The sequence below is a fragment of the Anoplolepis gracilipes genome, chromosome 3, assembly GCF_047496725.1.
Source record: "Anoplolepis gracilipes chromosome 3, ASM4749672v1, whole genome shotgun sequence".
Classification (NCBI taxonomy): Eukaryota; Metazoa; Arthropoda; class Insecta; order Hymenoptera; family Formicidae; genus Anoplolepis; species Anoplolepis gracilipes.
This window is the reverse complement of record NC_132972.1, coordinates 9968930-9983049: the sequence shown is the minus strand read 5'-3', so window position 1 is coordinate 9983049 and position 14120 is coordinate 9968930. Positions and strand designations below refer to the sequence as shown.

At 31.6% G+C, this 14120-nt stretch overlaps 1 protein-coding gene and 1 long non-coding RNA gene across 4 annotated transcripts in view; one reads left to right on the top strand and one right to left on the bottom strand.

The window, feature by feature from the left end:
• The first annotated feature begins 231 nt into the window (after positions 1-231).
• Positions 232-14120, top strand: part of Dat (Sodium-dependent dopamine transporter) — a 25876-nt gene continuing 11987 nt past the window's right edge. For 2 of the 3 annotated variants that reach the window (XM_072888326.1, XM_072888325.1), the window contains exons 1-2: positions 1661-1796; positions 7531-7716. In XM_072888326.1, the coding sequence (XP_072744427.1) occupies positions 7542-7716 (175 nt within the window). In that variant the 5' untranslated portion in view covers positions 1661-1796; positions 7531-7541. Of the gene's footprint in view, positions 425-1660; positions 1797-7530; positions 7717-14120 lie in introns of those variants that run through there. The other variant, XM_072888327.1, reaches the window with a different exon arrangement.
• On the bottom strand, positions 709-2528 carry LOC140663832 (uncharacterized). Its single transcript, XR_012046338.1, has 4 exons — positions 2381-2528; positions 1545-2275; positions 1378-1446; positions 709-1195 (listed from the first exon to the last, which is right to left on the bottom strand). It is a non-coding gene; the product is annotated as an uncharacterized lncRNA (long non-coding RNA).

Here is a 14120-nt window from a genome sequence, read left to right as displayed (position 1 = left end):
TCCCTTCGATATCGCTTCTTCACCCTCGTCTTAAAATGCGCGAGCTCTCGCGAGCGAAGCGACGCGAGTGGCTTGCGCGATCCGCCTGAGAGAAGAATCTGGCCGCGCGCGTCTTCGAAATCCGATCGTTCGTCTACCGATAACACTAGGAGGAAAGTTCTTCCGCAGGAGATTTCGAAAGAGTCTCTGTAAAATACGGCGCGGGGGGGTGGGGCTGTCGAGGAGAGGAAAGGCAAGGGACGACGAAACGGGCATGGGTCTGACGGATACCAGTTTCGAGCTACTCTTGACCCTGTGGCGAGTCTTCGTCGTGGGAGTCCTGCCGTGGATCGAGGAGCCGCGCGGTCAGTGTCGCGGTGTCTCGCCGAGCTGCAACATTCACGGCGACACCGTCGCCCGTTAATCGTCCTCGGCGTGATACTCGGTAAGTGTTTCTTATACATATATCTCGTTATATACGTTATCCGATCTAAGCTCCATCGAGGATAAGATCGAAGGACGAAACCGGCTGCGTTTCCGTATCGGTGATGGATACGCAGCCTTCGAACGGTGATTGTAATTTTCATTGCGCTTTATGTTCTTTTCTTTAGAAGGCGTTTGATTAATGATTAGAATAAGTCATGTACTTGTATGTTAAAGAGATTTTTTTCTATTGTTAATGTTTGCAATATTTTAAATAATGTTATGTATAATGTAAAAATGTACGGATTTTATTTATTTATTTTTTTAGTCAATTTTACATTTTTTGGAGATTTTTCGTGTTCAAGATTCTAGATTTTATTAGCGCACTAAAATAATTTTAAGACTTCCTTAAGTATTGTTATATAGTACTTTCAAATCTATCTAAATCTGCGTATTTTTAATAGATCGTATACAATCAAACACTAAACAATGTTTACAATTCCACAGCTTATAACTTTCTCCTCATGTTTTGTTTCAATATAAAAAAATTATTTCCCAACATTTTTCTTTTATCCATGGGAGAGAATTTTTGGGGCGTCCAATTCGGTGATTAAATAAAAAAATTTTATATATATAACAAATATAGATCATATATATAATTTAACAACTTAATGGCTTTTTAACTGGCTCTTTTACTGTCGATTTCTTATTTAATTATAATAATTTATTATATTATTATTATACACTGAAGAAAATATTACATATTAATATATTATACGTCTTAAAGAGAAATCTAAAAAAAAAAGATAAAAGAGTTCAAAATATACAAAAAAATTAATATATAATTAATATATATTTTAATCATTTGAATCAAAAACTAAACAATACACGATTCTTGTATTTCTAATTTCCGCTTTTTTTTGTATGTGTTTCTATTGAAGGAAATCAAAACCGAAATGTAGATAAGTAAGTTACCTTGAAATAAGTCAATCATTTTCCGTGCGACGTGATGTCGTTCATTGAGCTGAATGCCGATTTGATAATCTAATTGATGTTTAAAAGAAATTTTAATTTTATATATAACAGTACTATGCTTATAGTTATCAGTACTATGCTTATATATTTCGTAGAAAATCCCCCACCTGAATTATTCCTTGAATCTAGCGTGTCCCTCCGACGGATCTTTTCTCCCACTATCGATATATTCGTCGATCATGTTATGTTGCCACAATTGCATCATTTAAACGCACGATCGGAACGGAGCTGCACACGATCGCGAGTTAGTCCATCATCGTTCGTGAATCGTGTTCGAACGCAAGTTTTTCCTCCGCGAATTCCTTCGAAGAGTAGAACGAAGGTGGTTGCCCTTGTGTAGACGGGGAAAGGCTGTCGCGGTATGTTATTTTCTCACAAATTCTCAGTTATCAAAGATGTGGTAAATTTTTTTCGTTGCCATACAAAAATGTTAGCGACATGTTACCATTTCATTTTTAGACGACAAAATCTAGTATAATATTCTGTTTGATTGTTAACATAAAATATTTTTTAATAATTTATCATGTTTGACACATAAAATTAGATATGAGAAATATGGTGAGATCAACATAAAAAAGATTTTCTTTTCTCGTTACGAAATTTGATGTGAGCAACGTTATGTGAAAAATATCATAAAAAATTGACATGTGAAAAAAAAACTTTCATATATTATTTATATTCTTCTTTTAAATGAAATAAAATATTATAAGTTAGAGATTAAAGTCGCTAGTATTTAATTGTAAACAACGGGTTAATTAAAACGACCTGACTAGCCAAAATCATTCAATTTATTTACACGACGTTTCGACCATATAGTTGTGGTCCTTTTCAAGTGTAACTATAAAGAAAATATATAACGGATCAAAAATTATATGGATACAATTTATACCGAATTAAACGCAAACAATACAATATAATGTCGTTAAAAAACTAGTCTACTCACACGTAAATTAAGAAAGAGAAGAAAGAATCCAATGGGACATGTTTAAAAGTAGAACTTAATTATGGAACAATTAAATATGTCACTTAGTTAAAATCAACGGTTATTAAATTTGACATAAACACAAACAAGACACGTCATGTCAACATGAGTTTTTAGGACAGTTTCGTTTAAAAACTCATGTTGACATGACGTGTCTCGTTGTATGTGTTTATTTCAAATTTAATAACTGTTGATTTTAACTAAGTGACATATTTAATTGTTCCATAATTAAGTTCTACTTTTAAATATGTCTCATTGGATTCTTTCTTCTCTTTCTTAATTTACGTGTGAGTAGACTAGTTTTTTAACGACATTATATTGTATTGTTTGCGTTTAATTCGGTATAAATTGTATCCATATAATTTTTGATCCGTTATATATTTTCTTTATAGTTACACTTGAAAAGGACCACAACCATATGGTCGAAACGTCGTGTAAATAAATTGAATGATTTTGGCTAGTCAGGTCGTTTTAATTAACCCGTTGTTTAGAAATAAAATATATTTTTCATAAATATCTCGTGATTAATACTTACGTGATAATGTGAGGGTTGATTATGAAATATCGTGTAATGTAAAAATAATAAGGATGTAATAAAGATCACATTTGTTGCGTGAAAATATTATTTCACAATTCACTTTCACGGTTGCACGTATCATTTTTCTAAGTAATATAAATCGGCATTATCTACGGACGTAGAAAAGTACATGAACTATGACATTCTTGTGGCTTTATAATATATCTTCTTTATTCACAGTGTAATGCATTACAAACGATTCACAAACGATAAAGTTAATTAAGCGGATGCTTAAATTAAACAAACGCTCGGGATATCTCTTTTTTCAAAGCGTATCGTAGAATCGAAGTAGAGTTGTAATCGTCAAAGTTATGACAAGTGTTGCGTGAAGAATCTTATTCGCGATCTCTTATTGTCGCAGGCATTACTGGTAGATATTTATCGCAAAGAAAATATCTGATTGGTTTGAAATGTTAATTATAGATATTTGTATAAGTGTTGAGAGATATGTATAGTAGTTTTTTCTTAAGTACATATTTAGAAAAAGATCAGTGTAAGAAGTTATAACTACTAACATGTACATGTTTTATGCATTTAGATTCTTATCGTCTAAGAAATCATTGATTAAAAATTTTACACTTGTTCATGTGTTAACATATATAAATACTTAATTTTTTTCTAATTATAAAATATTAACTATTACATACTTATTTTTATTTTTAAATCGCATTATCATGTAAAAAGACATATTTTACATGAATATTATTCACGCTTCAGCTTTTCGACAACTATTTAAAAAATGAATATTAATTGGAAATAAGATTGATAACTAATTGACAGTTAAGATTGATGCTTTTGATTTTGTTTTAATTTATTCTCATTTTCTTCAATGAAACAAATTATTATTTTGTGAACAAATTGATGCATGAATAATTTCAGTTCTTAAAAATAACTTAATACACTATTAGTACTTTGAAATTCGGAATATAAAGAGTAGATATACCAACTCTGTTAGTGAATAATGTTAAATAATTTAGCTTTTAAGTAAGAACACTTGAATATTTAAAAAAAAAGTATGATATAAAAATATACTATATAAAATTTGATTAATGAAATTAGAATAAAATATAAAGATAAAATAAAACTTTTTTGAATATTTCCGACAAATCTTTAATTTATAAGTACATAAACGCAACAGAAACTGATAAAGAGTTCTGCGTTTAATATTTTTTAAAAAAATATAAATATGATTTTATTAAACCGGTTTTCATCAGTGTACTCATCTGCATTAATTTTACACGCAGTTTTTTGAAATAGAAAGTTATAGGTGGATTTATCACGAATGTTTAAAATAGAGAGATTGTATATGATTTCTCCATATGTAACTGTTTCCATCCAAAAATAAAACTAACAAATCTTTGTTTTCACTCGGTTATCGATAAAATATTTATAATAATAAATAGTAAGCAATCTAAAAGAATATAAGTCAGTGCCGTCGGAAGATATTTGTTAAAAATATATATAATAAATTATTCAAAATATAACGTCATGAAGTAATAGATATAAACGTAGTCTTGTCTAACAATAAGAGAAAATAATTAATATTTTTAATTTATCTTACGAAATTTTTTATATTTATATAAAAAAGGAAATAGAACATGAAAAAAGTGAAACAAAATAAAAAATTGATATCTTTTTAGCAAATTTTTTCTAAGCTATAATATTTTGCGCTTTTTTGTAATTTTTTATTTTTGTTTTGTAACCTAATAACCATTACAAACAAAAATGTGTATATTTTTCAGAGATCATATCATATTAGTTAAGGAACATGTGTTACTTTAACAATTAAACATTAAGAATTAAAATATGTTTAGTTTGAACCTGTAGTTGCGAGTTAATTAGTGTCGGAAAAAAATGTGAATTTCCGCGACGGACAATTTGCGTCGTTGCGGTTTCCCTTATCTATCCTCGGGTATCTCTTACCTGTTTCACTTTATTATTATTTAATTGCAATTGCGTAGTTACCCAGGTAGCACATTCGTTTTATAAAAGTTTTTTAAATGTATCCAATATTTTTTAACCATCAAGTATCAATAAGAAACGTTTTAACAGAAACATTTTTAAAATCATGGTTTAAGAAACGTATTTTTTACGTTTCTATAAATAGAACAAAAATTAATTTTTGAATTCAAAATTATATATATACACATTAAAAAATGTCTAAAAGAATATCTTTCTACCTACAAAAAAAGTAATTTTTTAAAAGATGTCTTCTAAAAGTCATAATTAATTTTAGTCGACGAAAAGATGTCTTTTTGACATTTTTTTTTTTTGTTAGAAAATGATGTTTTTCTTAACGTTTTTTAAGTGGACATTTTAACCAATCAGAAATGTTTTTAAAAGCCGGTTCTAAAACGTTTCGCAGAAACATTTGTTAAACGTTTTTCAAACGAATATGTGCTACTTGGGTAATTTCCTTAAAAACTGGATTTGGGAAACATTGCTAGCGAGGAAAGACCAGTTTCCGAATAAATATCGACGCGACGGGTCTCACAGAGAATATGACATTATTGTCGCTCCTTTTCCTTCTCCTTCAGTCATTATTCCCGCTAAAACTAGTTTCAGAATACTCGTTAGTAACTGGTAATATTTCGGCTGAAATATCGTCATTCATGCTTCAACAAAGAAGAATCTTGGATAATGCATTTAACTTTTTCTTTTCTTTATGTAAAGTACTATTATTATTATTATTATTATTATTATAATATATATAGATATATATAATAGGTAGAATATAATATTTTAATAATTGAGCAATTAAAAAATACTGCTAAATAATTTAATATGTTATTTAAAAATGTAATATTTTTATGTGTCATATATCAATTTTTTGATAGATTTTAAATGTCAATTAAAATTTAAATACATGCTATTAATTTTTTCAAAAAATGTTAAAATTTATTATCATCATTTAGTGAATTAAATCAAGCAATAATTTCTCTTTCTTTCTCTCAAAATTTTTATTTAAAAAAACTTTTATTAAATGTCAAGTAAAAATATATAACAAATTAAGAAATCAACTTTTTATTATACTTAACTATATCTTTCTTTAGATCTACATAGATTATAGTTTATTTAATTTATATGAACAAAAGCTTTTATTAAATTAGATTTTCAATCTATTATTTATTTAAAATTTATTAATATTTCCTTTTTTTAATTTACAAGTGTTCTCTCATAACCGACGTCAAGTCGCGTTTCGGTTCAGCCTCCGATGTCATGACGGAGGCAGGAGCGATCGATCTCGTTCGCGTTGACGGCATGCAGCGCGATTTTTCGTCGTCGTCCATCTTCGCGTCGTCGGCTTGCGCGTTCGTAGGTGTCTCCGCAACCGCCGAATATCAATTAACCGGGTCGGTCCGCGTGGATAAGCGTGGATCAGTGCGCGTGACAGAAAACCCGTCGTCGAGTGGCCCCTCGAGGCCGGATCGCCCGCGATCGCCTTTGAAATATACGCTGTTTGACCGGTACCCGTCACGGGGCACAATGAGGCTCGTTGGGGGTCGAGCGTTGTCGCCTGAAGGGCTATCGATAACTTGTCGTCGCCAAATTACACGCCCGCGCCGCGCACGCGACATTCCCTCGCACCTACACATATATATATATATATGTACACACAAACACAACAAAATACATATATATATATATTGTTCGCAAATAATAATAATAATAATATAATAACCACGTGAGGACAATTTCCTTCCTGTTGTCCGTTAACGTCATACGTTCTTCTCCCACTTCACTCTTCGCTTCTACCTACTACGCCTTCCTTTCGCTCAACTCCTTTCACATCTTGCATATTCGCGACCTTGCGCTTAATTTTGCGCGTAATAGGCATGAATCATACTTTTAAGATTATGTTTATGTTGTTCAGTATATGCAGATAACTTGAGATACACAGATAATTCGAGACTTCTATACTTTTAAGAGGGAATTTTGTTTACATCTTTGACTTTTTCGACAAAATTTATCTGTTATTTTATTTTTTTATGTGTTTTTGCTCTGTGCTTAAGTAAAAGGTAATATTTTTTTAATTTGTTATTCGATTATTTCTTTGTGATCTTGTTTGTAGGTTGAAAATTAGAAATTTTTGAATGATCTTTTTTATCTCATATAAATGATTACACGCGTAAGAAATTAATTTTTTTCGACCTAGTGTAAGAGAACATTTCAATTTTTCGTTTTCAACATCGCAATTCAATACTAAAGAATGAGGAACCTTAAGAAAAAGAATCAATTGGAAAGTAACTCTTTATATTTTTGAAAATATAAGAAGATGATGTAAAACGCAATTTATGTTGGCGAATATAATAATATTAAAATTTTAGTTGTCAATCGAATAATAAATTATTAGTAGTTTTTGCTATGCTAATATACATTGTGTGTGTGTGCAAAGATCTTCATCTAAATATTTACATAAATACAAAATTACAAGCGTGATGCTAATACGAATACACTTCTTACAACATGCACGTTCTTTAAAGAAAGATCCTGTATATTTTTACCGCGAAAATAATACATGCTGTTGTTTCAGGTACCCGAAGGATGTCCTCGACGGTGGTGAAGAATATCGCGAAGGGTGGTGGCGGCGGCGACGGCGGTGGCGACAGCAGGGAAACTTGGTCGGGGAAGCTCGATTTCTTGCTTTCGGTTATCGGTTTCGCCGTCGATCTCGCTAATGTATGGCGATTCCCATACCTTTGCTACAAGAATGGTGGTGGTAAGTGCATATATCGACGCGGAACGGCCGCAACGATTTCCGCGCAGTTTATTTTCGATTATCCCGCGAGTGTGTCGAGTGTGCTTCTCTCTGTCATTGACGGGACGCGCAGCGGCAGGAATACGATTTCAATAATCCCGCCCTTTCACACACCCCATCCCCCTTCTTCCCTTCTACCCTCCACCTGCGTCTGTTACGAGCTACAGTTTCGTCTAATGCACGCCTAATCAGGCATTTCATACTTCTTGAACATCGTAATTTCTTCGCATCATTAAGCACGTTATTTATTACGCTTATTATTTATCACGCTTTAATTTTTTGCTTCAGAGAACAAAAAATAAAAGCTACATTCGTCGGAATTATAATCTGCTACGTCGTTATGTTTCACTTTAATTTCAATAGTTTTTATCTTTTTAAAGTTGAGACAAAGATTAATTGATTAATTTACTCTCTCATTGTCAGATTATAATATTATAAATTTTTTATTTATGTCATATTAAAAATCACTTATTTAAATATCATGTTATCGACGTCGATTAGGTATCGTTCTTGGATGAACTTAAATTTAAAATTAATTCCACGAGAAAGATATAAAGTTGTTTGATTATAAAGTTCACCTTTTTTCTCTTCCAATTGCACCTGTGACATTTTTTTTGTTTTAGTTTTCGCGTAGCAGAGACCTTTCTCATTCGCGGGCGAATGAATTCATCTCGCTCCCTTCGATACTCTTGTCACGCAGGGCAAACTTCGTCAACTGCTTCGTAACATCGTCGGACGTTATTTCGCAGTTAACTTGGGGAGGGTTACGCGCGTCGTCGTCGCGTAATGTACTCCAGCAGGCGAGCAATACCGGGCTAACCGGTCGGCTAATTGGCATTTACCTCGCGGAAAATGACCTCGGGATTTTAGACCCCGCTTGACAAGGATTCTCGACGGCGAGAGCGTCACACCTGTAGATGTCCAAATTGGTTATAATTAAGGAGAAGATGTGTAATTTACAGGAAACGCTGCGGCGTAAATCGCAGCGCGCACAATGATATTAATCCTTTTTTCACGGGGCAGATAGAAGCAATTAAAATTATGCGGTTGTTGCTAGACTGCCGGTGCTACTTTAAGTGACTTAGCTCTTTTAATGAGGATTCTGATTAAGAATATTTCTGAGAAAAACAAAAAAGTTACGTTCAATTAATGTCGCGCAAGTAATGTAAACTTTATTTTAATTTTATAATTTACTGTGAGCTTGATTTTACGATTAATTTGTTACCGATTTCATTATATGCATATCATGCACTAAAACATGACGATATCTCATTGATATGCTAATGGCGTTATCTGCACATGCAACTTTTATAAATAATTCATGCGGCGTATGTTTGTACTCTTTCTTATCGTACTTCGGACACTAATATTATGAATTTGCATAAGATAATACGAAAACGATCAGTTAACGTTAGTAGCTACACGTAAATCAGGAAATAAATCTCTTGTTAGTCTTTTATTACAACAAATTTATTCCGTTTAAATCATCGAAAGGAAAGAAATGCGCGATGACCATTTTGCACACAGATTTTTAAAGATATAATGTATTAAATAATAATAATTCTCCCGAAATATAGCAAACAATATCTTTTTACATTCTTGTTCCATTTGCAATAGATATAATTTTAATCTTGATGTATATATATATATCATAAATTATTGTTATAACGCGCGATTAAATTATTTAAACGTGTTTAAGAGTCTTCTTCGTTTGTAAGCGAAGTTGAAACTATCTCGATATCGATAAACGTAAATTATCACGTTTATAATATTAACATAATATTAATTTTCTTAAATAATTAATTAATTTTAATAATTAAATAATTTTCTTAAATAATAAATTAATTTTTATAATAATCTTTTTAACCTTTATTAATTCAAATAATAATCGCAATGCAAGCCAAAGAAAATGAGAAATAAATCATAACGAATAAATAAGTGTATTATACAAAATCGTTCGCGAAAGTCATTGAAAAATATTTTTACGAAAAATTTTCTCAGATCGATAATTTATATTTGTTTTATTAAATTTAAAAACAAAAATTTGTCTTGACAAATATTTAATTAAATATATACATGCGTACTTCGTAACTTCATCAAATATTTTCGCGACTAAAAATCTGAAATTTAAATTACTTTTCAGAATTATAAATAAGAAAGATAATGTTTACTTGGTTTTTATTGAAACTTAATTCCAGGAAAACCTCTTGATTTGCTAACGTTAAAATACCAGGTTTGAATTTTGATGAAAGAGAAAAACGCACCTCACACGTAGGAGAAGAAAGGAAAACCAATTATATCTTTTTTGTTCAAATACACTCTGCATAAAATTCATAAATCATGTGATGATGACACTGTACACTTGCGTTTACCTCGTGTCGAATTGACGTAAGCTACTCGAGATTATCATATTGTTTCGCTCTCCAGCTTCCTTCGCGATCCACTTGCCCTTTGCTCCTGAGGCTCGATCTGGGCCGCATCTAGGGCTCGATCTTGGAAAACGGTCGGCAATCTTATTGACTTTTGTTAAGCTCGCTGTGGCAATCTGCGACGACGGCGCCATTAGTACGGGGGCTCTATCGAGTCCCCGGTAGGAATGCGATTAGGGCTGCTGTCAGTGATACAGAGGCTCCTCAAAAGCGGCTGCTAACTCAATTAAGAGCGGAGTAGAGCGCGCGGCTCCGCGCCATTAGGATGGGCAAGATCGGTCGCTAATTTCCAATTACCTTAATTAATTATAATTTCCCATTCGGGACGGGCCTTTGATCATGGACGTGCGCGACGCCGCTCTTCACCCCGCCGGACGGCGGCTGCGTCGTTATCACCCTACGGAAAGCGTTATTAACGTGTTGTTTCGTGATTATAATTCAGAGCGGAGCGCGTACGTATCGATATACGTATCGTCCTGTACATACCGTTCTGTCTGTCACGCTACTTCGGCAATGATTGTCTTGTACGATGACGTGTGCGCGGAATGTCCTCTCGCTCCTTCCCTCGCACGATTCTCGGTAAACTCAAACAAATCTGCTTATAAATGCATTGCATAACGTAAACCATTGTTCGATGAAATTATTCGCATAAATTGTTGGATATAAAAAATTATAGAGTTGAGTTAGTTAAGTTTCCACCGACGTGATTTTAATATAAAATAAATTGATGTTTGTCATTATATATTTATATTAGAAAGAATCTTTATTTTAATTTAATATATTTATAACATATATTTGATATTTATATTTTAGATATTTGTATATATACATATTTTACTAGATTAGATATATTTAATTATTTTTCAGGAAGAAATAGAAAGAACAAAAATACGAGATTATCGTCTACATATTTTTATAAAAAAAACAAAGTCAAATAAATAGAGACAAACGCAAAATATTTATCTTTGAATCACGAAACTTGTTCCACGTGTTTGCTTAATTGTTGAGCGACGCCTGTTGCGCCAGGTGTTTTCCTCGTTTGGGATGCATCGAACTGCTTGATTATTTCGTCACACGAGGACATTCTCTTTACGGACATTCTCATACGTAAAATTCTTAATGAATTATCTGGTTTTCCCGTTGAATTAAGTATATGCTCTTTGATTATCGAGAAGAAGCTTTTGTAATTTGAGTAATGTAAATATTACTCATAAATGCTAATTGAAATTCTAAACCGATTTGCTATATCGATATACAGATTACTTAATTGACAAGTATCCAATAGTCTTACGCAATCTTATCTATGAAGAAATAGATTGTCAATAAGAGTAAAATTAACATTATAGTTTTTTTATACAGTTCGTATACCGTGCAATCTTTTTCTGACGTAACGTAGACATGTAACAATCACGATAGAATATAATTAATTTCAAAACAGAAAAATGATAGATACTGACATGTATCCTCAAAGGGATAATACAGAATTTTTGTAAAAATTTTATTTTAATTGAAAAATTTTATTTTATTTTATTGATTGAAACGATCAATATTATATTGGTGTTTTAATTTATATAATACTTTTCGCATAAATTCTGTGTAGATTTATTATTCTAGAATTTCTTAAGTCAATTGATTTTAAATTTTAGATGTCTCACAATATGTGTGTAGAATCATTATGGATGCAATATTTAGAATACTTATGCTTAAGAGTTGCTCGTTTTTCAAAATAATGCATGTCAGTAGACAATATCAACACCAGCAACTCGACCTAGACCCTCGTGTACCTTTCGGTAAAAGCATATTCCGATCGACGGTCTACAATTGGTGCGATTATCTCGCGAGAATGCATTACGTTTCATTCGAACGAGCTTTTTGCCTTTGTTCGGGCGTAAAATGCAGCTTTAAGCACTAAGCCTTTGCGCGAGTATACGCGTTCAAAGAGAGAAAATTCAGCGGAACTGTTGTCCGAGGCCGGACGTTTGTTCTCGACATTAGCGACATGTCAAGACAAAAGAAAAGGAGAAAGAAAGCGAAAGCGAGAGAGAGAGAGAGAGAGAGAGAGAGAGAGAGAGAGAGAGAGAGAGGGGGGGGGATTTGCTCTAGATCTGACAATGAGATAATTTTTGTCAATTTCTTCGAATTAATCTTTCTGTGTAAGATAAAAAAATAATCACGATTAAGATGTGTGGGTAAACTTTAAATTTTTTAATTTTAAAAGAATCTTTTAATATATAAAAATGACAAAGTTAATTAATTAACTTCGATTTTATATCAAATATACTGAGAGTGCACATAAAAGTTGAAATTGAATAAGATATGCTCTTATAAAACAAGAGCATATCGTATTTTTATTTTTTGCAAAGAACGTAAATTATTTAAACATAATGGATGCTACGTAAACATGTTAGCAAAAAGATTAAAATTATATAATACTTCTATTTATATATTGTAGTATATTTTGCAAATTGTGCAATAGAAATGAGATACGCTATATTAAAATACATACTGTAAAAGTATGTGAAACTGAATCTTATTGGCTATAATTTTAATTATCATAATTATCAGTAATTTTTTACATAATGAAGCCATCCAGCGACGAGTGGTCTATTTAAGAGAATATGATTTTTAATACGATCGATTTGTCGATTTCTATATCAAGGCAGGAACAAGAGGAAATTAATCAAGGTTACTCAACGACAATATCCTTCTTAATGCGATTACATCTCCATGGGTACGGAAGGAAAGTTCCATCGGAGTTGAGAAGGGAGATCAAGGAAATAGCGGTAGTCTTATTCTTTTCTTTCGAATTGCGTTTATCCTGTCACATTTATTTATGCAATGTGAACAATATAACGATATTATTTAACAAAATTTCTCACGGATAAAAATTAAGTCACGAGTATTTGACAAATTATTATCAAATACCAAAATCGTACAAATTTAACGTAAATATATATTTAGCTGTTTTATGACAAATTATACTTGACAATTATATATGACAAATTATACAAATTATTATACATTATATGACAAAATGCTAGAGTTGATTGATAATTTTAATTTCTGTTTTTTTTTTTTTTTTTTTTAATATATTTTTGAATATTTTAATAATTCTTTTATTTTTACGCAATTTCTTGAGGTCTGTAAGAAACATAGTCTTAGTGTGCTAATATTTTTAAAAATATTGTTCTTTAAATATCCTGATTATACTTTAAATAACGCACACAGGCATGAAAATATAATTTAATTATTATTCTTTTATATGATATATTGATTCGGGAGTGTCACGTAATAAAATCACTCCGCCCTTTTGGAAAGCCATTGGGATTCTACAAATTTACATGATCCATATTATATAAAGAAACTAGTGTATAGGCAGAAAGATAACACATGCCGCTCAGAGAGAAAACGGTGAAAAAAATGCGATATGTGACGCACTCATACCAGCGGGTTAGTTCCATAACTGCATTGTGCGTTATTTAGAGCACCGGTAGCGAGGTGCTTTTAGGCACGTAATTCGATAGTCAACTTTCGGAAATGCGGCAAGGTGACATTAACACGGTGACAGGACTGAGTCGATCATCAAGCCAACAGGAACTGTGCCAACCCTTTTCCAAAAATGTGTGACGATTTGCAAAAAGTATTTGTAATTACGATTCCATGAAATTTCAAAGCTTGAAATTGGGATTACGATTTAATAATCACTTAGAGAATAATAGGGCTCTCAGGCAGCGAGGCAAAACATAAATGAAATTTAATTTTTATTTCTGTAATTATTATTAAAATTATATATATATATATATGTATATAATATATTATTATTAAAAATATATATTATTAGTTTTAGCGTTGTTTATAATTAAGAAATATGTTATTAACATTAAAACATTGTTGACAGCAAATAATTTTCAGTTTTTACTCTGCACATTTAATTAT